This window comes from Struthio camelus, chromosome W (assembly GCF_040807025.1).
Source record: "Struthio camelus isolate bStrCam1 chromosome W, bStrCam1.hap1, whole genome shotgun sequence".
In the NCBI taxonomy this organism is placed as follows: domain Eukaryota; kingdom Metazoa; phylum Chordata; class Aves; order Struthioniformes; family Struthionidae; genus Struthio; species Struthio camelus.
Window position 1 is genome coordinate 13059946 of NC_090981.1, and position 26332 is coordinate 13086277.

The following is a 26332-nucleotide window of genomic DNA, read 5'->3' on the forward strand; positions in this document are numbered from 1 at the left end:
TCCTAAAAAATCTCACCTGCCTGAGAACCTTTAATTAAAGCACAAATCCTTACCAGATGCACCTTTTCTGATTTCAAAAATAAGTAAAAGTGTTGGCTCCACACTTCAGGGGACTCCCTTCAGAAAAGGGATAATTGTATTTGAATTGTGGGGATACTAGTAACCAGTAAGAGAAAAAAAAAAAAAAAACCACACACACACACACAACACCACACACAAACACAAAACCAAACCACAAACAAGAGAAACCCACACACCATAGGGCCAGTTAGAACAACAGGGTTCTTATGTATGCCTTCTTCCTCTGCACTTGCATAGTACTCAGTTTTGGAAAGTAGTATTGTATTAAATGGTACATACCCTGATACTTACCATGAAAGTGAAAAATTCTCAGAAGTGAGAATTTCCCTAAAAGGAACACTTTTTGCATAACAAGAAATGGTGGTCTATTTCATTTATTTTAAATACTTGACTATAAATGGTCAATATATTTTTCTCACCCTTACCTTGCACACATTAAAAAAGCAGAATACACATCTCTCAAGCAGAGCCTGTTTCACAAACAAGGAAACTCTCTGCACTTGCTCCAAGAAGAGAGATATGTTAATTTATGCTTGAAGAATCACTTTATGCTTTCACCTCATGTTAAGTAGTCTGTTTCAGACTTGCACAAATGCTTGAACTGCCTTTTCCTCACAAAGTAATTGCCTGCTAAAGAGTGAATGATAGTCACTAAGTCTGGAAAAAACATCAGTGCAGGTATCTTATCTAGAGCAAAACACAGTTAAACTCTGATTAGAGATTTCAGCACTACAGGCAATGAAAAAACAAAACACTCCCCCCCCCCCCCAAAAAACACACACACATCCTGCAAACATCCCCCCCACCCCCCAAACACACCCCGTCTTAATTTTAAGATCACTCCTACCTAGAGAGGAGTTCACTGTTTTGGGTGAGTAAAAATTGATGTTTAGGTTTTTTGGACTACAGCCAAACAGCAAAAGTTTCAATTTGCTACTCTGACTTGTGAAAATAACACCTCAAACCCAAACCAATGAGCACTTTCCTTTATTTGCCAACCTCCAAAGAATTGCAACTTGTAACTGCATAAGATATGCAAAGGTACACTTCACTCAAAGAAATAGGGAAAGCAGCTTTCAGATGTCTACGGTGTTTTGCTAGAGTCCCAATTGCAGACTACGTTGTATAGCTTACATTTCACCATGCTGTCCTAGAAAACAGGATGTAATTACCGAATCGTTTAGGTTGGAAGGGACCTCTGGAGATCATCTAGTCCAACCTCCCTGCTCAAGCAGGGTCCTCTAGAGCATATTGCCCAGGATCACATCCAGATGGGATAATTGCTATATACACATTTTAAACACTGTACTCTTGAACTTCATTTGAATCCTTGTAGTAGAGTACCATAAGCCTTCACATAGTTTCCATAAACAGTGAGAGACACTGGAACCTGTGACAGAATTCCAGTCCACTGGTATCTCCAGAACCCCCTTCCAATAGCAAAGGGGTACAATCATTTCACACCAAAAAGAAAAACACAAAATCAGTTTTTCCTGTAGACTCAGACTCTTTTCCACAGCAATATAAAATTGGTCTTTTCACAGCTACTTTGAGATACCATCATTCATGATAGTTCCTTCAGGCTAAAGCAGGAAAATCCTCAGGGTCATCAGGATTTGGAGCAACAATTTGCACCTATAAAGTGAGAAAGGAAGGTTTATAAAAGTTGTATGCATTGCCAAAGCATCTGGCAGCCTTTTTTGTTTTTACCCTGAAAAAGCTCTATTCCTCTAGTCATCCAAATTAAATCTTTATAGTATTTCTGTGAAAGTGAAGGGATAAATGTTTTATCTCAAAAGACTACCATTATTGTTATGGTGTGAACATGTTTATGATACTGGTATACTGCCTGGGTAGGACCAGATCTGCAACACTGAAATGGGAAAAAAATAAAGTCAGCCTTTCAATATCACCCATAATGCACACTACTAAAAAACAGGGTTATTAGCTTTTTACATTCTAAGGCTATTGCACATATTTAGATTGCAGTTTTAAAATCTGTGGTCTGATATCTTAGAAGAGCCTCTTCCTTTCATTCAGATGAGGCAAACTGCATCAAATCATTTCCATATCATTCTTCAAGTTTCAAACTTTAATTAAAGCAAGTATTTTACTCATGCCAGACAAAAGTAAACTGAGACCTTGCGTCACTGACGACTAAAGATGTTTTTAAATGGTCAAATGCATTCAGATTTTGTTCCTTTTAAAAGGGAAAAGGTCAGCATAAGTTTGTTTAATTTAAACCATTTTCATTGAATCAGTTTAATACAGTCTTCAGCTTACTTAGTAAACACTTGTAACCTCCTGCGTCTTCATCTATTGGGTCCCAGATTTACCGATTTCACTCTCAAAGTGCTATCGGGGCATAACATTGCTATTTCTTGTACAACAAACAAGTCTTTAGTCATTTTAATTACTTCCCCATTTATACCAAAACTCATTGCAGAAACAAGTCTTCATTACATCCCTTCCTCTAGTTACCATTAGAGCAAATAGTAATCTGACCATTGAAAGTTATGTGTTAGTTATCTAAGGTGAACTAGAATTTAATTTTAAGTGACTCGATATGGGTCAGGAAGTCAAAATAACCAGGTTAACATATTTTGAGGTAGGAATTAGAAGTAATTCTCCTGTCACTAATGAAATCTATCATCTCATACAAAGTAAAAGCAGCAAAAAAAAAAAAACCCCAAAACACTATTACCACTACTTCCGGTTGAGGCCCTGCCTCCTCAACTCGTCTGTCACGACCACAACCACCTCGTGTTCCTCTTGATCCACGGCCAGGGCGAGGGAGACTCCCAAAATTAATATCCAGCTGAGATGTTATGTCATTTACTGCTCTTCGGAAGACGTGAGAATCATCTTCAAAGTCGTCTTTTTGCAACTAAAAAGAGCATCTGGTTAAAGCCTAGAACTTCTACATACAACCTTCCTCCCTCCCCAATGCACACACACTTGTGTTGCAAACTAAGCAGCAGATTAGTCAAGATGACATCTGGAATTGGAGACAGACCTTAACTTACACAGGGTTTGAACAGAAGCAAGACAATCAGTTTCCCAGATGCCTGGGCTGCTTCTTTGTTGACTCATACAGTCCTGAGTACTAAGTCTTCTAAACCAGCTCCATAATAACAAAGTTTTCAGCAATACAATCTACAGGTTTTCTAAGGAACTAGAGAATCTGGCTTAAGCTTCTTATTCCTACAACTATCTTGAAATGGTTAAAAAGCTATACTAAAGCACAGTAACTACATTGATCTATTACTCTATTTGTCTGTAGACATGAAATTATTGCTGTTTTAAATCTGTGTCCACAGGAGCTAGTGGATGTAACACTTTCTCATCATTGCATTGAGGTAATATGCCAATATATATGTAAACTCACCCCATGCATTGATGAATCAGTTATTTTATACACTGTTTTAAACAGTGATCTGACTTGTCCATGTTATGCAATTCTTGTACCTCCTGTTCCAAGTTCATTTCAATAAGGTCCCTTGATACTGCCAGCTAAGAAAGTTTAGGAGCAAAAAGAATAAGCTTGCATATATTCTTCAGAGCCTGTGAAAGCTATTCATTATTTTGTTTTTTTGGCAGGGGAAGAGGGAGGTGGGGATGATGGCAATTGTGATCATCAAAAGCTGTGCTAAAAAGGACACAGGCAACCTCAGTATTAGAATCGATCCCTAGAAGGGCTTGATGATCAAAAGTGATTAAGACTTATAAAAAAAAAGCTGCAAGTGTGGATGTTAATATTAGAACTACACAAAGAATAAAATGTATATTGCACACATACCTTAATCAAGGATCAGAACTCCACCATGCTAAGCTATGACTATATGCAAATACTTTCGCAACCCCCAAAAACCCCCAAAATTTAAAATCAAGGCAAGCAATAATCTGAGTGAATCCTCCCCCCTCTCCCCAACACTTCCCAATCATATCAATAAGCTACAATTCCTCCCCAAAATGTCAGTACCAGTAATATGGTGGAACAAGAGGGTGTGGGTTTTTTTTTTTTTTGGGGGGGGGGGGGGGGGGGGGGGGGGGGGAAGAGAAGCACATGACTATAGAACAAGCTCTCCACAGTTACTTCTAAGAAGCAGGACCCTAAAACTGAAAAAAAAAAAAAGTCATATGCTCCAAGTGCACAATGAAAGCTGGGATCCAACACAGATGAGAAATAGATAGGACACTTAGCATCAAGACTAACAGATGCCAAGACCAAAGTTTAATATATATATATATGCAAGCGTATACTGGCAAGTATGCTAAACACGATTCAAAGTTAGGATAAAAGTAGTATTTAGTAAACCAAGTTTCTCCAGTGATGTTACCAGAGATCTATGCAGGTGACAGCAGCAAGGACACAAATTTTATATTGCTAAGCCTGAACTATAAGTTAGAACAATTTGAGATAAGTATTATTTGATATATTACATATTTGCATATAAAATAGGGGCAATGATTTGAAAAGAAAAATGAATAGGTGATAAGTTTAAGGCAAGTTTGGGGGCACATATATGATTACAGTAACAATGCTTGAATATGGATTTCTAGTCTGCTCAGATTATACTAAAGCAAGCAGAAAAAGAATAGAGACAGTTTCCTAACCCTGAGCATAAAGCAGAGCTTACAGAATTCCTGAGGCAATGCTTACATCGCTATATTTTGACTTGTGAATCACTACTGCTTTGGAAGGAACAGTGGATTCTGGCTTCCGGATGTTGAATTCAGGCTTTGGTCGATTCCGTTGCTGAAGATTTTTCCACTCATCTAACGTCATTTCTTGAACTACTTCTTTCGTTGGCTCCCCTTCAGCAACTCTAAAGGTTTATAGTTGTAAAGTAAAAACCATTAGTTTGCAACATGCCCAGATGAACAAGAACACTAGTCTCTAAAAGAAAGGATACGAAGCATTTGGAATGCTTCTTAAACTGCTATCCTATCTCCAATTTTATTTATTCCCCACACTAACTTTAGGTGAGTTTTATATTAATATAAAGTTGGAAATATACTTATGGCCTGCTTGAAGCTGGTCTCATGAACAAATGCTGTCTGCAACCTACTGTAATAAGTTCTGGCATTTTTCCAGTTGTATTGTAAGTTCAAACACATCAGTGGATCTACTCCTAGCAAATATAGCCATAATAAAGAGACCCCTCCCACATACATACATATATATACACACACACACCCCCACACCCACCACCAAGCAGGTTAAAACACCTCAATTGCAAGGTTTTGTTGACTGCAGGATAACATGAGATGGAGTCATGTTTCAGTACAGCTTTCAGTCCTCTAAAAAGAGCCAACCATATATGGAAACTTCTACATCATTATTAATAGGTCCTTTGTGAATTTCACAAGATTCTTTCACATCTTTTGTCAGATGCAGTAGAGTGCAAGGAGACAGTATCTATCACCTGCCAAAAAACACACAGATTAACCCTGGTCCAAGTTCAACTTTGTCACACAAAGTGCAATAATGCTGACATGTTCTAGGAAAACATAAGGAGCATGTCAGAGTCTGCCTTGCATATTTTTGAACTAAAACAAAAAAATCCAAGGCTGTATGTCTGTTCAGAGATACATGGAATGAGACAAAAAAAAAAAGACACACACTCTCCATCACCCATCACTACTTGACTATTCTTCCTGCCATTTTTCTGATGCTGACCATCATCTTGCCCAGGACCAGCAGCTGCAGGTGTACCTTTTAAGGATACTTGCAGAAAGCTATTCCCTAGCAAACAGGGCCAGATGCAGAGAGCACAACTCATTTCATCACATTTGTTTGTTGCAGAACAAAATCAGATACAATGAACTACAGGAAGCCTTGCAGCGATTAGTCCCAGATACTTGAGAAACTGCTTCACTCTTCTCCCACGCCAAACTATCATGCATGGCAATAATAGTTAAAGATGGCTAAGTATTTCACTAACACTATTCCCCCCCCCCACCCCGATGTATTTCCCTGGCAGGATCACAGTTCAAGTTTTCCTCTACTAAATCCTGAAAATTAAGAGTAGATTTTTCCAGTGTAAATATACAGCTGATTAGATGCAAGTCGGAAATTAGTTTTTAATCACAGAAAGATGCAGAGACAAGTAACAGTTAGGGAACTGTGTGTTCTGTCTTTGAAGTTGTACAAGTTCCCTAGCAAGACACACTCATTTGTTGGGAATGTTCTGTACATTTAGATTTAGCCTATGTAAGAATAGGCTTATTCCCTCTTTCTACTTGATCTTGCACATACCTGCTGGTCAACATTATATCATTTTCCCAAAGCACCTAGTATATGACAAGTAGAAGCACAAAACTGAACTGAATAGTAAGAGAGCTTTAGGTTTGGTCTAATTCAAAATAGATTTAGAAATAAACCTCATAAAAAAGACAAAGGTCAAAAAAATATGCAAGTCCTGTACTACATGCCTACCCTCTGACATGCCTTCATATCCTGTTATTTAGGAAGTTTCAGGTGTAAAAAAGTGAAAACAAAGATGAATGGTAAACAGTTTGTAATTCCATACTAAGATGATCTGACTATATTATTAAAAGGACTGTCAAGAAAAAGGTTAACTCATTTACTGAGTTAAATGAAAAGGATACTGGTAAAAGACTCAGTTACTTCTAGAAAGAGACCAACAGATCTTGTTCCATGTGCAAGAGCATTTAAGAACTGCTTGCACCTCAAACATTCCAATTTGTCATCCTGAAGAGGAAGAAATCAGATAGTTTCAGACCAATTATCTGAAGCTTCAATTCTGGGAATATTTGTTAGAAAAAAACAATTATTTGTAAGCATCCAGAAAAAAACACCCTAATAAAAAAGGGGTTTTAATCAAATCAATCTAACTTCTTCCTTAAAAAAAAAAAAAAAAAACACCACACAACCCACAACGCAACAGCCACTGACAAGAGAATCAGTAAGTCAAGTATCTGAACTTTAGGGAAGGCCATGAAAAGTCTCATCATGTTAGGGAGACAGTTTCAGTCCTTGATGAGACCTGTAGGAAGATAGAAAACTGGCTGCAACACACATTTGGGAAGTAGCTATTAATCTCTTAATTTAAGAAGAATGTGTAATTGAGTGGAGCTTTAAGACCAGCTTTCTTCAGTATTTGCAGTGTAACAATACATTCACTACATTTTCTATGGCACAAAGTCCAGGGAAGAAAAGGACAATAGTGCATGTGTTTAAGAACACTGAAGCACTGACTGAGTGTTATGAAATCCTAAAGAGCCCAAATAAGTGGTTAAAAATAATAAAAACAGAATGTGAGTCCCAAGGATGAACAGAAATACTCAGGCAAAAGTATCAGCTGCCCAAACACAGAATGAAGAACCGTTAGCAAGGTAGAAGCTCTGAAGGAACCCCCCCATGCACCCCAAAACATTATTGCAGGTAACTTAGTCAAACTGAACCTTAAGATCAACAGCATTTGCCCTTTTTTTAAACAGTGTAACATTATAAGGACATACATCAACAGGAGTTTTGTTTGGAACAGACATCATTGCCTAGTAGAGTGGAAGGATTACACCATGTCTCAGCTGAGTAATATATTCCAGTCAGTGCCAAGTGGGAACAGCTAGAGTTCAAAAGAGAATAACAAAATAGATATGAGGTCTAAAATACATGACCTATAAGGAAAGTCTTTGAAGAGGAGCTGAGGAGGAATAAAAATACTTAATGCTAAAAAAAAAACATCTTTGCATACCTATAGCAATTAAGGTAAGATATTTGGAAGGGGGGAAAGAAATACCACCACAGTAGCTTCTAACACTAAAGGATGGAGAAACATTGGAAAGAGCATCCAGGGATACTGAAAACTATCACCAGAGGACTTTAATAAGCAACTAGACAGGTATTAAGAGTGATATAGGTATAGTTGGTCCTGCCTTGGGTCAGTAAGACTCCGTTCAGACTAATTTCCTATGATCGTAGTACAACAGAGGATGTTCTGCTATATAGCAATCACAGGTGTTATTTAAATAGGTATGCATATCTATCAAAAACAACCATTCCTGTTGCAAAGGAAATGTTGGAGCCTACATAGCAATTTTTTGGTTTCCTCAACTTGAGAGCATGATTTGATCTTTACTTGAAAGGATTGTTTGAACTGCTAGGTTATTAACAGAAGAAACATGTTTTAGAACACTGAGAACCCAAGGGGAAAATCTCCCATTAGCAAGACACAACAATGAGAACCTACATATCACGTTTTGGATAGAGACACAATTGTAGCAAGTTATTTTAGGCACAGAATCCACCTAGAAGTGCACTCTGTGCATTACTTTCCATCTTCTAATCCTATTCATTTTTAGTAACTGCTCATTGGGTATTTTCATTAATGAAGTTGATAAGCTCCTTGGCACACCAATGTTTACAAAATAGTGCCAAATACCTAAGCATGGCCTCTGGACATGTGAATACAATTTCCCCAATGCAAGTATATACCAAAATACCAAACTGGGAGTTTTTAGTAATGGTTCCTACTGCTTCAGTGTTTTTAATGGATGATTATAATCCTTAAACTATGCATTGTTTACTATGCATATCTTTCTTCCAGGAACTGCTCTACATGAACACAGTAATACACAGAAACAAGGACTGGAAGAATGGCATTCAGTTCAGCTGTTCAGCTAATTATTTTCATGACATTAAAAATACTGATACTGGGGCTTTTTCTGATCAGTTTTTTCCATCACTTAGCTGCACAATGCTTTCTTGATGAAAACTGAATAAGAATTTCCTATGACATGACTCTTTCCCATTAAGTATCATTTACAGGAACCATGGCTCTTAGAGCATTACAACCACCAGTTTAAGAAACTCTAAAGTTACACAAGGTAAGATAAAACCAAGCTACAACAGTACAAGTTAACTACAGAAGAAAAACATTGAGCCAAATACTTAAGATTTGGTCCACTCTAAGGATAGCTTTATATCACTTTTAAAAAGGCAGACAGGTAAAAAGACCACTTGGAGACAGATTTTGAAAGCCTCCTATTAAATGACCTGAAGAATACATAGCTCCTGTGTCACTGAGATTGAAAGAAAATTCACAGAATACTAACTCAGCAAATACCTTTGATAAGAAATTGTTTAGACTGTGTCATGCTTGGGGGGGGGGGGGAATCTATTCATTTGAAGGCAGCAGGCAACACAAATTTATGTTGTTTGCACTGCAAAGACAAGTCCAACAGAAACTCAAGCAGCTGTGAGGACAGCTGAACTAGTATTATTTGATACTTATTACTTGCAGGGAAAAAAAAGACAAGCATGCAGTTTGGGATGCTACAAACAGCAGAGATGTTGAAGAGTCAAGAGAATTTGAAGATCTTTGAAATTATAACTTTGTTTACATTATGCAAGTATAAAAGAAACTGTTGTCCAGCAACACTTTGCAAACATAAGCTCAAGAACAGCAATGTAGACAGTCCTAAAGGCAAGAGCCAGTAGTTTATAGAAGTTTGCAGATGTTTTTGTGGAGTTGCACTAAAGCTAGCCAGGAGAACACCAGAAAGCTATACAGTAGCTCTACACAGTCAGATAGATTATTCCCAATTTCCAGGTGTTTCTTTTCTTTTTAGAAGCAGTTATAATGGGGGAGGGAGACATGAAAAAAAAAAAAAACACACAAGGTTTTCATCTCTTATCTCAATGCAAGCACACAACTGCAACTAAACAGTAGAAGAGAAAGATTCCCCAGAGCTGCTGCATTTAAGAAGTCAAAATGAGAACAATCCTGGCAGTAGAAGGGGGGGAGGAACCACCCCCCCACCCCAACCACAAAACACATCCACACAATCTTGAGGCTGTGGAGAAAGTGGAAAGTAACCTGGCTAGAAACTTTTGGTGGTGAATGCTACCTGCCAGAAGACAGCAACTCTGGAGAGCAAGGGCAACCTAAGCAGGCAAGACTATAAAATTCATTTTTTAAAGCATATCATACCTGAAAACTGTATTCCACCAGCTTCTGCCTTTAAATATTAATAATAAAAAAATATATAGCACCACCTTGTTAAAGAGTACTCCATATAACCATCCCTAATTATACAGGCACTACTTAGCACAACATTCCCTTTTTAAAATACAGTCACCAAGCTGACACTAGCCCCAGAAGTAACTGCAATGAGGTATATAACACTTGCACTTATTTTGTATACAGATTTGAGATTCTTCAGAATATTTACAGCACTGAAATACTATGCAGAAGTTTGTTTCATGTAAGTTACTTGCATTTTTGAATCCTATAGATTTCAGTGGAATATTCCTATGTTAAGCTTTTTTAAAAACATGAAAAGGAATAAAGTCATTCAGAAGGGCTCACAGTCTGACTAAACACTTAGTGACCTTTGAAAAAGTGAAAAGAACTAAAGCCAACTGGCAGATACTGTTAGATGCCTTTGGTACTAAGTATACTTTTCATGTCCTATGTTCCACACAGAACTGATGTCAGGACACATTTACAGAGAGCTTGAACTGCTGGGTATGATTTCAGCTACCACGAAGGGGAAACCCGATACAAGCCTCTAAAATGAGTAATGGCATCATAAGTTTTTTAAAAAGCTGAATAGCTATGTTAATATTTAGCTAAGTTACAGAGGCCCTTCATGAATGATAGGCATTTATATGGTATTAGTAATTCATCAATTACTCCCTTGAGAATTTGTTAGTGTATTCTAAATGTTTTTGATTGCACAGGTACCTTGAATACCTTTTTCTTATAGGGTACCTTAAGAAAGGCAGGATAGCTTTTTACAAATTATCCAAATTAAACAGGTAACAGACAATATGCAGGCCCCCCCGGTAGTCAAACCTTAGGAACATAAGCATCACTGATCAACCAAATGCAATTTGCAGATGTTTAAATTAAGCTAGACTTTCTGTACATAAAGACTACCAACACTTTGAAAGTTTTTGTTATTATTACGGCAGCATTTAAATGCTTTAGAGTTAGGGACTCATTTTGTTGATTAACACAGAAATACAGGGAGTTTTCTATTTTTAAATATTTGCACTAGCAAAATTTCCCAGTTCAGATTTCAAGTATACCTTCCAATAGAGGTCAAGAATACCAGTAACAGGTTTTTTTTTCTTTGCATTTAGAAAGAAAATATTTCAGTCAGACTATACTTGTTCAGAGGTTCTCTTTCAGGTGCCCCTGGCTGCTCAGCTGTTTCTGCAGTCTCTTCCATTGGAGCAGTCTGTTCCATCTCACTAAAACAGTAAACAAAAACAAGAAGTCTTCATGGGTCACATTGGGGAAAAAAACTTGTAGATCAATCCATCATTTTTTCCAGGCATAAAATTAATCATTTTAATTAATAATAGAATTCTGGGGTTATAAGGAGGAATTTGATATATTAAGTGACTAGATGAGTGACTAAGAATAAGAACTATTAGGAAAACTATTTCTATGTACTTTTATTCCCCCCAAAAGAAGTGAAAAAGCACACATGAAGACAGTATATTCCAATGATGAAAACTAATGGCAATGCTTGATTACAGTACACTGACTTTTGGTTTTGTATATTTTCAACTATTAAAACAGAAAAATTCATACTTGATGTTGAAGTTATCTTTTCTGTAACACTGACAGTAGTTCACTGTCAAATAAGAGCAATAGCATGCTTACTTTCATTACACTGATAAGCATACACTTCGTAAAGTTAATACCTTTTAGCCTCAATGCATCATTAAGCACAATTAATTTAAAAACATCTCTTGCCTTATTTAGACGATCCCAATTAATGTCACTTCTACCAGATTCATCACATTACACAAGGTATTGCTATCTCATAAGCTGTGAAGCTGATGCTACTGAACTAAAAGTTTCAGGTAGGGAGAGAAAATAAAGTTTAAAGTTAAGATTCCTTATGAAGTTTACACAATCTTCCTTGACATCCTAAAAAGTGTATTTACACAAGCTAGCTTTGTGCTGTTGGTCAGCTACTTTGTGTTATTGTATTTGCATAACTGATTCCCATTTTGAAAAGCACAACTACCTAACAAATCTTTTACTTTTAGTAAGAGATGAAAGGCAGTGCAACCTTTCAGGACTTGGAACATCAAAACCCAAAACTATTACCCATGAAGTCCCCCCTCCCCCCCCCCCCCCCAAAAAAAAAAACCCATACCACTTTTAGGCAAATAACCTTAAGAAATCTAGCATACATTGATTAATATTGCCATGTTTGACTGCCAGATGTCATGTTTCTAAGTTATGCTTAAAAATATAATTTTGTTTATGATTTTGGGCATGAATGTGTATGTGGCCAAAGATCTCTACTGAAAGCTCTGTCTTTTCTCTGTGGACAGAGAACTTTTTAAATGAAAGTTAAGCTTCATCAAAACCTGCTTGTGAAAAGTTCGTCTAGCCACATATTAGAACAAGTTACTTTCAAGTAACTTTTGAAAGCGTATTTTTGAGGTGCAAAGAATGGAAAAAAAAGATTTCTAGTGAGTTTTTTTTTTGCAAACCCAAATAGAAGCCAGCAAGAAAAATACAGAATTGAGGTTCTTAACCTAGCTGATCATTAATAAACTTCCAAATTCTGTCACTAATCCTTACATGCTTTATAATGTATTTCAGTAGCATGGTCAGTTAAATATTATCTCCAAAACTACATTGAATTGCATCACAGCTTTGCCATCTACAATTTAGACATGATACATAAGACTTGAGAAAAAAGGACTGGATCTTATGCCCACTGACAAGGCTTCAGTTCTTAATTGGCACTGGAGCAATGTCAATAAATACCAGAGTCCCACTTACATGAATATTTGGGGGAGGGGTCATAATTTATTCCAGTTAAGGTTTCCTGGCCCCCATCAAGAAGATTTTGGCATACCCTCATTTAAGGAATGTCACCATGCTTTTGGCTACATTTCATCTCACCAGCACAAAGGAGACACGAGTTCAGAAAACTGTAAAACTACACTCATCACAATTAATGAAGAGCAAGAGGAATAAAGCTCAGAATATCCATGAAACTTTGAAACCACGACCATATCCATTCCACAGAAAGTGATCTATGGTGGGCACAAGTATATATTGTGCCTCATCATCTTTAACTGTTCCCCAGTTGCAAGCTCCACTTCTACCCTTTTTGTTATCTGTTCTCATTCCTCTAGGGAGAGGAACAGTGTTTAAGTTTAAGAGTTTATTTCTTCCATCAGGGCCTCAAACTAAAACCAATACTGACTTTTTGACAACTCACTTGAGTATAAAAGAGCCAGAACACTTTGACATACTATTAAAGTGCTGAGTGTACTGTTTACTTGTACACTAGGTAACAAACATATGAGAACACTTACGTTTTATCATTCCCATTTTCTCTTTCAAATCCCCGTTCTCCTCTTTGGTCAAAGCCATCAAAACTTCTATTTATTCCACCACCTCTTCCTCTACCTCGCATTCCACCTCTTCCTCCTCTGCGTCCTCTTATTGGCCTTTCATGGTCAAATCTTTCAATTGGTCTAAAAAGAAGTTTTATAGTCAGATTTTTGTTGTAGTTTTGTCATTAGAAATAGGTATAAAGTGAACACAAAGAGGGAATGATTACATATAACAGGAATAGAAACTTCAGCTGTTTATTGAAAAAAGTGAAAACAAAAAAAACACTTAGTGTCATAATTTTGGTGACTATTAGGCAATAAGCCCACTGTTCAAACCCATATTTATATGCAACTGCTAACAAGGTCTCTGGAATTTTAAAATACCAACCATTGCGATGGAAAGTAAGAACAGCCACGCTCTTAATACTTAAGAGTTCAGATGGAATTATTCTGTTACCTACAGAGAACGCAAAACGGATCTGCATTCATTGTTAAAGTAGTAGGCATATAACAAACGTATATTTTGAGTTTGAACTGTAAAGTCTGTTCTAATTTGAATCTGCACCACATGTTCTATAGAACTTGGAGTTATGGGAATTCAAAAATATAATGTTTGTGCTGCAGACTAAGGGTTAAGTTTCCAGACCTTAACACTTTTGTTAAGTGTTAGAAATACAACACAACTAAAAGCAACTCCAAATCAATCTGCAGGGAAACTGAAGTTACAGCTCTGACAGATGTGAACTGCCTCAGTAATCTCACACCAAATCTACACACTAATAATACAACTATGCCTTCAAATCACCTCTGGCTACTAAATCTATTCAAGTTCAGTCTTCCCCTTCCCACCTCTGTGCAGACCCTCTATGAGGCACCTTACACCTCCTTAGAGGATACATACTTTTCTACTGTGAATTCCGCTTGTCTTTCAGTTTCATAGGAACGGTATTCCCTGAAAGAGGGTCTCCACTCAGATTTGTCCTGTTTTATTTCTGCTCCCCTGTTGTCATTCCATCCTTGCTGTTCTCCTCGTTTAGGAGCTCGCTTCTGGCCTGCACACACACAAATTACTAAGAGTTTAAAATAATCCACATTAATCAACTGAATTGCAGTTAAACTACTGACTAGAGTGAGTTGACTCTACCTTACAGTCTTCTCCTTTACCCTCTCCAATCCTGAGTCCGTCAAAATATTAGAAGCACACAATTAACATTAAAATAGACAGCGTTTGTGGCAGAGTTACTCTCCCTTCTGCATTGAAGAGTCTGCCTCAGACAGAAGTTTGGCTGGTGTAGATACAGTTCAGTCATTTCCAAAAATAAAAATAAATCAGGCTAGAGGAAAATCGCATTTTGCTCACAGACATAGAAAGGAAGAACAAAAACTGTTTCTCCTATGCTGTCTCAAAGAGCTTGCTAACATACTACAGAACAAGACAGAAACTTGGCTGGAAGACATGAATTGCAGGACTGCTGAAGGAACAACGAAGAGAAGAGGGGAAGATTAGGGTAGTTACAGACAGGCATTAGTTCTTGATCAGATAACACTTCCTGCTAGATGAACTGAATTTAGAAGCTGAGCCTACACTTCTCTATTTTAAGCTCACAGCTGATGAAATTAACAACAAAATGGGGGTCAGCACCTTCTCTTACAGCTCTGTGGAGAAGGGAACCATTTACTAACACTGAGTCATGGTTTAAATAGCAGAAACCCATACAGTAAGTACAAAGGCTTCAACACTGCTAATTAATTCTAGAACAATGTAGTCCAAGATGAAATTTAAGTTTTTTTGTTTTTTCTTTTGTTCAGCTATTGCTGTGGTTGAAGAGGTGGTGGGGGGGGGGAAGGGGAATTGCATTTTAGAAAACAGAATAAGTTAATGTTATCCATTCAACCCATGTATATCTAGTATAAGAATAGAGTTCATTATACACTTCCTTCTCCACTTTCCCCAAATTCTCCGCTCTATTTAGGACAAATTTCTCTGGAAGGAAGCAAGCCTTTCATCTATTAGACCCCTATACTTATACTATTGTTTGCAGAAGTTTTAGGTCTAAGTGAATCAGGCAAGGAACTGCAGAAAGAAACTCTGATCTCAACTCAATGAAACTGAACTCTTCCTTCCACAAGGAGTACCTGTGCAATGCTAAGAAAGTTTCTGAACTTAGGTTAGTGAATACATGACAGTCCTGGCTACTGTGCCTCAGGTTTCTAGTATATAGAAAGGAAAAACCCTACTCTGTGTCACAATATTAAGATGCAAATGAATTTATAGCTCTGTAAGGAGAAAGAAAAAAAAAAAAACAACCCACAAACTTCTGTTCAAACAGGGGGCAAGCAAAAAGGTCTGACCTCACTTTTAAAAAGAAAACTTTGGAGAACTATCCACTCAATGGTGGTAAATAAAGCTTTTTGTTATGCAGTAAGAACAGCCATGTTTGTATGTAGAAGATGGTTTAATTTGTATTGCACAAGCAACTCTAGTTTTGGTGTTTTTTAAATTGCAAACCACTTTACATAGTATATTCCAACAATTATGTTTTCTCAAGGTTTAGAATTCCTCATTCCTTACAACAGCAACTGTATTTGCCTCCCAAAAATTAAGATGTAAAAATCTAAATAAAGGACAACTTAGAAATTAGCCTCAGATTAAGCTTTTCAAGTTAGAATGCTTTACTAAAAAGCAAAATTATAAATAATACAAAGCAATTCAAATGTATGTAAACTTACTGCAGTGTTGTTTGGAAAAAGTGTTCACTGTATGCACATTCCAACTGTACCACCTATTATACAAGTGTTACTTCCAAATTGGGAATCTTGCTATGCATAGCCAGTAGAGACTCCTTTTGATCTCATTTTTGATACCTTATGGATCTGAATGGGGAATTGCAATGAGAGGGTGCATAGTTGTTTATTTTTTGAGCCTCTCACTGCTTATCAGAAACATCAGTTGTTCCAAATAGAGTAACTTGACAAGAACACAGTAGCCTGAGATCACCTTCCCCTATATTTAACATTAACCTCAATTTCACCTCGAGATTCAGATAACTCCTTAGTAGTAGGAAAGCAATGCCAAAATAACAAGGATGCAAAAGTAATTTTAGAGAGACAATCATTGATTCTGTTAGCCGCTACCCCTTAGAAGTACCTCAAAAAAAAAAAAGACTTCTTACTATACATGCCAGTGTAGCACGTTTCACTAGCACTGACTATGCTAGACAAAGCAGTCAACTCTATTGATTTCAACGTAAGGCTATTTCACTTCGATTCTAACAGATGGCTGTAATTGTCACAGATGCTGCAGATTAATTTTAAATACCAAAAAGATCGAGATACTTATAACCCATATGAAAAAAATTTTAAAGGGGTTTGACAGACATGCAGCAGTGGATTAAAACTGTACAATTGTAGCAACCACACTTCTCTAACAAACAGCAGGGCAAAAACTTGTGACCTGCTTCTGAATTAGTACAAATACAACACAATTTTTAGCTCAGTATATAAGGGCAAAGCAAACTAGGGTTTGGCAGCAGTGACAGCTTAAGCTATTCATTTTTAATCTTCTGCCATATGCCTGTCACAATGTAGATCCATTTAAGTAGCTGAAGTACCTACCCCTCCCCCCCCTTTTTTTTGGGGGGGGAAGGAGGAGATAAGATGATAAAAACAAGAGCAGTCTTGCATAGTGCTGCCATGATGGCTTTCATTTACAATGAAAGAATGGGGCTAAGCCTTGAACCTTCATTAATTACTTCTAGTGTACTCCAATTTTGTCTATTTGTTTACATATATAGAATAGTAGACAGGCTTCCTTCAAAATTGTGAAACAGCTCAAGAGTTTTGTGGATCACCTACCTGAGGTCTTACAAACACCATGCTGGAAAACTGAATATTGCTCTTCTCTAGTTACCAAGCTTTGCCTTTATTTAAGGTGTTTTTCACATGTCTTCCAGTTGCATCAGTATTAAGCTGAAGAGGTCACCCTTCTTCACCTCACCACTACTCTCCTGGGAGGAGACTGCACCAGTCTAGTCTATCAGCCGAGTTGCCCATCACTTCACTTTCTGAACTGATAAATCAGAAAAATTCTGATGCTTGGAACAGTTTCAACAAATCCAGCTTCCCCCCCCCCCCCCAGCAGAGACAGCTGAGCCATAGACAGAATGACACCTGTAAACAGTAAAATTACCAGGTACTAGAAGTAGACATTGTCAGTTAGTGACCAAAAAGCCCAGTTTTAATCAACTATTTCTAAAACTCTACATCCTACAGAGCTAAAGTATTTAAATAGTTTTCACTTTGTCACAGTAATACTTCATTATCAGTATTATTTTAGATTTTACTGCAGCACTTAGGTAGGAAGACTTTCTAGAAAGTGTTTTAGGAAGCTTGTTTCACCAAACTTAACTGGGAAAGCAGAAACACTATTTCTAAGAACTTGCACTGTCTAGTTCCCTGCCACTGGACATCTATGTATTAGCAAAAGGATTTAAAATAACTCAAATTCTAGTTGCCTTTTGAGTCTTTGTCTAGCTTCCACCCAGAGTTTCTCTATGCATATTACCTGTCCTCAAACAAGTAGAATTAGTAGAATTTTTACTGGGGAAGAAACATTTTTCTAGTTTTTGTGGACTACTCACTGATCCCTGCTGAGACAAAGTGCTCTCACTTTCCAAAAAAAGAATAAATTAGCAGCAGGCTCACTGTTTTCCATTAGCCAAACATCAAAGAGCCCAACTTGCAACCGCTATCAGTCAGTACAAAGCTATAGCTGAAACTTTGTTCCAACTCCCCCATTCCCTTATCCAAGGAGCATGGCAGGTGATGGTGGCAGTTTGCATGCAACTCATGGGCTGAAGGAGATTACTGCTGAGAACACCACCAAAATCTTGTATTCAGACCCAAAAATCCAGCTGACAATGCTGTACCAGAGTGTTTTTATGGATTTTCATAAGCTGGAAACCAACTCATCCCACTAAAAAGTTAATACTCAAATCTAGTTAGACAATTGCATCAATACTTCACTTCCACAGACACAGCTTGAAATGAGGAAGTACCAAATCTACATAACATATACTGAAACAGAACAAAGGCACACTGATTGTTTTGACTCATTTAGGGTGAATGTTAGAGCAACCACAGCAGACCAGATCAAAGGTTTATATATTTTATAGCAAAATAAAATTAGGGAAAAAACAAAACAATGACAAAACACTTCCCAACTTCTGACAGTCTACACTTGCTTTTTTTTTTTTTTTTGATTCAAAGGCTGTAAGCATTACTTTATGGAGGGACAGACCCACAGAAGGGCCGACGTCTTTACTGGGATTTCTCTCTGAACAGATACATACCTTCGTCATCAACATTGTCCTACAGCAAGAATTGACACAGGTCCGTTACACTCTGTAGAAAAAGCATTCCTTCTCCTTAATTAACAAAATCTGTCTGAACTGATATCCCTTTATTTCTGCATAATAACAAACAGTAAATAAATATTCTGTCTTCTCCAAGTGCCACCTGCAGTTCTACATAAGCTTCTACTGTACCCTCACATACTTCTTTCCAAAAAAGCTTAAACTTAACTTCTCTTAATACATAAGTGATGCTATAGCTTTGATCATGCTTGTCACTCATTTGTGTACCTTTTCTAGTTTTAAGATCTTTAAGCAACCAAAAGAACACACTCTTCAAGATGTAGAAACACCAGATTCACTCAAAGGCATAAGAATTCTTTTTCTGTTTTCCTTGCTACTGCTGCTTCAGTAATTCCTGACGTTGTTTAGTTTTTAGACTGTAAACAGAAATAGACCTGCTCTTCTAATACTATCAGTCCCAATCACTCTAATTCAAGCTATTGTAGTTCAGGAAAGAGAGCTTAAAAAAATCTTCCATAGTACATATAGCTAGCAATGTTGCTCTCCCACCTCCATGCACATTCACCCACACATATTACTTTATATTTACTGATACTGAATTTCATTTGTCATTTTATAGCTCATTCACAGCATATATTGCAACATCACTTAGCAGCTCTTAGGCATTTTAGTTTACTGAGCTAAATAATCTTAATAGTTATTGCTACCAGTGGTACACATTAAACTGTTATTTGTTTCTGGCCATCAACTGTGAATGCATTCATAAGTGACAGGGACACCTATACCACCACCCCAAAACTTTCTTGTAGTGTGGAGTGATGCGGGGACCAGAGCGTGAGGATGCTCTGTGGTGGGCTCAGCTGCCCCTCCTGGGCCTCCCATGACACCACCACTGGTCACAACCCTCTGAGGTCTGCCATCCAGCCAGTTCTCAAGCCACCTCACTGTCCACTCATCCAGCCCACACTTCCTGAGCTTACCTAGGAGGATGTGATGGGAGACAGTGTCAAAAGCCTTGCTGAAGTCCAGGGAGACAACATCCACTGCTCTGCCCTCCTCTACCCAGCCAGTCATTCCATCATAGAAGGCTATCAGGTTGGTCAAGCATGATTTCCCTTTGGTGAATCCATGCTGACTACATGCATAAGCCTACATGCATGATTCTAATTCTAATCTTCAAACATTTAATGTTGTGAACTAAAACATGGACATGGCTAATTAAACGATTGCAAATTAATACTACTAGCTCTCAAAATACAAGAAAACAGGCTTCAGCTATTTCATGCCGCACAAACAGAGCTAAATGGAGCTAGACTCTACTTTGTGATATTTTGTTTCCATGTGTGCCGGTACTCAATTACAGAATTGCCTACACAGCTTTCTTCTGGAGAATCCTTATGACTATGTTTCTGAAAGAACGATACTTGAATTATTTAAAAGGTGAGAACTGCAGCCAGTATAACTTAAAAGTCCACAGAAGCATTCCGTACCATATTGACCTAAAACAGTAGCTAAAAATGTAGTTGGACAAGATTCAGGAAATACATCCAAATGTTACATGATTTGTGAAACATACATGAAAGAAGAAAACCTTTTAGAGGTATTAGCAGAAAAAGGCTTAAAGATTTCAACTGAACAGAGCTTATTACTACATACTCAACAAATATAATTTGCCTAGACTGATAAAGAATGCAAGCTCTGCAACTGGGCCCTTTGAATAAAAAGGCTGGCAAATGCAGTTTGCTAAGAGTGAACTGAGTTAACGTTAAGGGATGGAATTACAAGAGCTGTAATACCTACAAACAGCCTTTATCCTCATCCTCAGCGTGCAGTTTAAGAACGACAAAACGAGGAGAGACAGAGCAAGCAAGCCAGAGAGAGAGCGCGACCGACAGAGACAGAGAAACAGACGGGGGGGGGGGGGGGGGGGGGGGGGGGAAGAGCGTGCCGGGGGGGGGGGGCGGGGGCGACGAGCACGCGCCAGCGGGGGGGGGGGGGGGCGGGGCGGGCGACGAGCACGCGCCAGCGGGGGGGGGGGCGGGGCGGGGCGGGGCGGGCGACGAGCACGCGCCAGCGGGGGGGGGGGGGGCGGGGCGGGGCGGGCGACGAGCACGCGCCAGCGGGGGGGGGGGGGCGGGGCGGGGCGGGCGACGAGCACGCGCCAGCGGGGGGGGGGGGGGCGGGGCGGGGCGGGCGACGAGCACGCGCCAGCGGGGGGGGGGGGGGGGCGGGGCGGGGCGGGCGACGAGCACGCGCCAGCGGGGGGGGGGGGGCGGGGCGGGGCGGGCGACGAGCACGCGCCAGCGGGGGGGGCGGGGCGGGGCGGGCGACGAGCACGCGCCAGCGGGGGGGGGGGGGGCGGGGCGGGGCGGGCGACGAGCACGCGCCAGCGGGGGGGGGGGGGGCGGGGCGGGGCGGGCGACGAGCACGCGCCAGCGGGGGGGGGGGGGGCGGGGCGGGGCGGGCGACGAGCACGCGCCAGCGGGGGGGGGGGCGGGGCGGGGCGGGCGACGAGCACGCGCCAGCGGGGGGGGGGGGGGGCGGGGCGGGCGACGAGCACGCGCCAGCGGGGGGGGGGGGGGCGGGGCGGGCGACGAGCACGCGCCAGCGGGGGGGGGGGGGGCGGGGCGGGGCGGGCGACGAGCACGCGCCAGCGGGGGGGGGGGGGGCGGGGCGGGGCGGGCGACGAGCACGCGCCAGCGGGGGGGGGGGGGGGCGGGGCGGGGCGGGCGACGAGCACGCGCCAGCGGGGGGGGGGGGGGGCGGGGCGGGGCGGGCGACGAGCACGCGCCAGCGGGGGGGGGGGGGGCGGGGCGGGGCGGGCGACGAGCACGCGCCAGCGGGGGGGGGGGGGGGGCGGGGCGGGCGACGAGCACGCGCCAGCGGGGGGGGGGGGGGGCGGGGCGGGCGACGAGCACGCGCCAGCGGGGGGGGGGGGGGGGCGGGGCGGGCGACGAGCACGCGCCAGCGGGGGGGGGGGGGGCGGGGCGGGCGACGAGCACGCGCCAGCGGGGGGGGGGGGGCGGGGCGGGCGACGAGCACGCGCCAGCGGGGGGGGGGGGGGCGGGGCGGGCGACGAGCACGCGCCAGCGGGGGGGGGGGCGGGGCGGGGCGGGCGACGAGCACGCGCCAGCGGGGGGGGGGGGCGGGGCGGGGCGGGCGACGAGCACGCGCCAGCGGGGGGGGGGGGGGGGGGGCGGGGCGGGGCGGGCGACGAGCACGCGCCAGCGGGGGGGGGGGGGGCGGGGCGGGGCGGGCGACGAGCACGCGCCAGCGGGGGGGGGGGGGCGGGGCGGGGCGGGCGACGAGCACGCGCCAGCGGGGGGGGGGGGGGGCGGGGCGACCAAGAGAATGAATGTAGATCATTATGACTAAAAAGTAGGTTTAATATATTCGGTAGACTATGAAATCAAGATTCCTCCCCCCTCCCCCCCCAGAAAAAAATTCAAAAAAAGTTACAAATTGCATCAATTTATAAACCTTTAGAATCTAACCTATTAAGTACTGAATTACCTGGTAATTCAGAGATTATTATTATTTAGAGAGATTATTATTTCAGAGATTATTATTAATTACCTGGTACCTTCAGAGACTTGTTTTGAACTTGAATGATTTCCCAGAAATTGAGTAAAAAACTTCTGGAAATGGCAGTCATGAACCAAGTAAAAATGAAGACATTGAGTTACAATATTTTGTAAGGACATCTCCCATTTTAACATCAAAACTTAGCACTAAAGAAAAAAGGTCCGAGTACTTCAAAGCCTTACATGTATTAGAAGTTTGAAATCATACAGAAGGTCTAGACTTGCTTCAAGACTTTACATAAAGACTATTTTGTTCACATTTAGTAGGTTCAAGAAATAATACAATAATCAAAAAGTAAAGTCAACTTTTACCAACATTTTTGCAGCCCAGATAAGCAATGTATCCCAGTAATCAGATAAGAGTAGTACAATGCAGACTGAATTTTATCATTTCAATCATAAAATCAGATTCTGCTTCAGCTGTTCAGATGGGTCTAGATGCTCCTTTATGGTATTTAATTCCTAATTAGCAAAATGAAATTAGAGAGAGTTGCACCCTAAATCTGACAGCTTTAAAAAAATTTAATAGGAAATAAAGTCTTTCAGTCCATTTAGTTTACAGGTCTAGTCAATTTAATGACTATTATTTATCCCTCAAATAAAGGGCCAGTCTTCCAGTGACATGGCCATCATTTGAAGCTTTATGGCCAAGTTCAACTGGTGAGAGGAATTTACTGATTGGTTACTCATTCTCACCCATTAACCTGACAGTCCCCTGAGTCTTTTATTGTATCCAGAAGTTCAGGTTGAATCCTGTATACCAAATCTCTCAACACTGTATGACCCAAGTAAAATGCCGTTTTCCCCTTCCAAAAACCTATTCCCCCCCCTCCGCCCTACCCATCACTTGCTTTATGTTTGTCAGCTATGCTATCATTGAATGTGCCCTAAACCAGATGATGCTATCTCAGTAAGCATATCCCAAAAGAGCCTGCAGAGAGAGCACATCAAGAGCAAGAGTGCACAAGCAGGCCCAAGTCTCAACTCTCTGCCCTAGTTTATCATCCTGAGCACTGTACAGTTATAATCCTTACTTCACAACAAGCCCAAGATACAAACACAGGAGCACACAAAATCCAGAAGAGTCTCTTTGAAGAAATAAGTGCAGTATTTTTCAGAGCAAATGTCAGCTCTTCTTAAACTAGATGTTCATTCACTTCCCTAAAGCCTCCTATAAGCCAGCATTCTTTTTCCCCATTTTAAATTAGCAGGAAATGAGAACAAGGTGCACACACCCAATGCCTCTACATGGAGGAGCTGGGTTTCTTGACATCAAAGTAATAGAAAATAATTAAAGATACTGTCTTCAGTAACCCTGTGGACTGTTTTACAGAATTATGCCCAGAATCTACACGTTAAAGATGCCTATGGACAAGTAGGAAGTAAAAGTTGTTCTTTTCTACTTCCATGGTCCAGCAGGCTACTAGTAACAGCCACTACTCACTCTAGAGCTTTCAAATCAAAAACTTAAATTTTGCTTTTCACTGAACAGGGTCCTTTGTCTTATGTTGATAAAGAAAGCAAAGCATCCTTGAAATAAGCCAGTTACTAATGTGAATTATGGTCTTCCAGACAGAGATCCAAAAATCACATAGGAATCTCAAGAGACCATAGTTTTAGACAATTGTTTGGAAATGACTACTTGTAAGATACTCTCCTACAAAGATGGTCATTAATTAGTGCACATTTGGCATTGAAGAGTCTCTGATCCAGAAGATAAATAATTGCTTTTTGGGTAGTACAAGTGTTTAAATCCATGCAATGGAGTTGGTAGCACTGGCAATGCCTTAATGAAGCAATAATGCTGATGCAAGGGGCACATGTCTATGGAGCATCCTCCTTTGTGTAGGGTATTAAAACATGTGGTTAAGTTGCTACTGTGAACCTAACAGAAGCTGCTGCACTGAGCAATTCTATACTTAATATTACAGGAGAAAATGAAAACTAATGCTGTTAGTTTCATTGCAATTCTATGTAGCAAGAGACTGGGAATTTACATGAATTCAAGAGGGAGAAAACCAGTCTTCTGTGCAAAGTTTCTCAACATTAGGCAGTCATCAGCCAGCTTTTAAATAGTTCTTTAGATTTTGTCTCAAATCCAGCAACCTGAAGCTCAACATCAGTTGTTTTTTTTTAAAAAAAATAAATGAAATAGCCCAAGGTAGGGGGAAGCACACAACACACCCTACAAATGCAAGATAGGGCCCAGCAGAACCTTCAGCTGCAAGGACGTCTCCCAGACATTTTGATATAAAAGTAGAATGGTCAGACTTACCACAACAAAGCTAGCATCAAAACCTAGCAGTTTACAAGCAAATTAGACCACTCTTTAACATCATGATAAAAAGAATTCACCTAGGAAATAAAGAGCTTTTATTTAAAAATTCAGACATCAATGCAAGCTTAAGACAAACTGAGCAGAGACCACAGTCCATGCTATAATCTCAAAGAGCCTGAGGTGCTAAAAAAGTCACAAAGATACCAAGAAAGCAACGTTAGAAGCTTCAAACCACTGAAGTGAGATGGCCAAAGTGCCAAATGTTGAAATGTACCAAGAGGGATGCTAAAATAGTAGTTAAACAATAGATGCTATAGTAGAAGAGTTAATACCAACACAACAAGATGCTTTTCCATTTCTCTCAGAATTATTTCTGAAGTTTTAATTTCAGCATCCAAAAGCCTGTTTTCCCTTTAAAGCCTTCTGGGTCCACCAGAACTCTGTAAGATGGAGTCTGAAGTGCATACTGAAGTACAGTCACTCAAAGTAACACTTTGATTATCACTTGCTTCCTCAAGTGAACTTTCAGGTATACATTTACAACAGAAAATCCTGGGGCTTTTCAGTCCTGTATAAGTCCAAATATAAAGGCTTTCAATCTTCAGAAAACTAAGAACACTGCTTGTTCCTCATCACATCAGAGTCTTAGAATAGTGAGCTCCATCACAAAACAAAACGGGGGGGGGGGGGGGGCAGAGAGAGAGAGACGCTCACCTGAAAATAACGAGAGCACATCCACACACCTCTCTGGAGTCACAACTCCCAAGTAGCTGGAAGAGCAAGAGCTTTTACTTAAGTAAATGAAATTACAAGAGTAACTCCTAAGCATTATTGGTAGGTGCACTACCTTTTTCAGAAAGGAGCAAACTTAGCACATTCTTACAGCTCAGTGGACTCGGTCATTTCCCCGGTTCGCTCTCAGCCCCTTCACCATAACAGGAACGTCGATCCGATTCTCGAAATCAACAAACTAAATGTATTACCGAGGCCACCATCGGCGGGATCCAGTGTCTCGTTCCGCTGTCTCAATGCCTGAACAAGATACTAACCCCCACACTCGAAAGAGAAGTCCTCCCCGGAAAAAAAACGCAGCGGAGTGAAAACCGTGGGCCAGCACCTGCCTACTGCCCAGGCTCCAGCCCCGTCTCGCAGCGCCCTCGGGCCGCGTCCCCCAACAGCCACTGCCGCCCGTTCCCCTCTCCCAGCGCGGGGCCACCGTACCGGGCTGCGGCAGCACTCCGGGCGCTGGGGGGTTGTCGGGCTGCTTGCGCTCCTTCTGGGACTCCCTCTTGGCGGCGTCAGCCCTGCCGTTAGGGCCGGCTCTCCTGGCTGCCGCCACCTCATCGCGCTTTTTGCGCTGTTGCTGGCGGCGCTCGGCCTCACGGAGGATGTCGAAGGGGTCGGATTCGTCATCCAACAGCTGGTAGAAGCGGTTGTCGACGGCACAGCCAAAGCTCTCCTGCATGACGGCAGCCACAAGACTGCCCACCGCCCCCTTCATCATCGCTGCAGCCACCCCCGGACTCCCAGCGCTGCCACTACTCAAAGCTAAACCACCCCGCGAGACGGAAGGGGCACAGCACCACTCCCGACTCAACATCGCCGGCGGTAGCTGCCGCTCCTCTCGCCCCCTTTCGAGCCCCAGCAACCAATGGGCGCGCAG

The 26332-nt window shown here is 41.2% G+C and overlaps 1 protein-coding gene across 1 annotated transcript; it reads right to left on the bottom strand.

Moving 5' to 3' along the window:
- Positions 1 to 440: 440 nt before the first annotated feature.
- LOC104140893 (intracellular hyaluronan-binding protein 4) lies at positions 441 to 26332 on the bottom strand. Its single transcript, XM_068925485.1, has 7 exons — positions 25891 to 26332; positions 14334 to 14484; positions 13412 to 13573; positions 11228 to 11311; positions 4745 to 4910; positions 2786 to 2968; positions 441 to 1716 (listed from the first exon to the last, which is right to left on the bottom strand). Exons 1-7 carry the CDS (start codon positions 26267 to 26269, stop codon positions 1660 to 1662), a joined length of 1182 nt encoding a protein of 393 aa, XP_068781586.1. The 5' UTR covers positions 26270 to 26332; the 3' UTR covers positions 441 to 1659.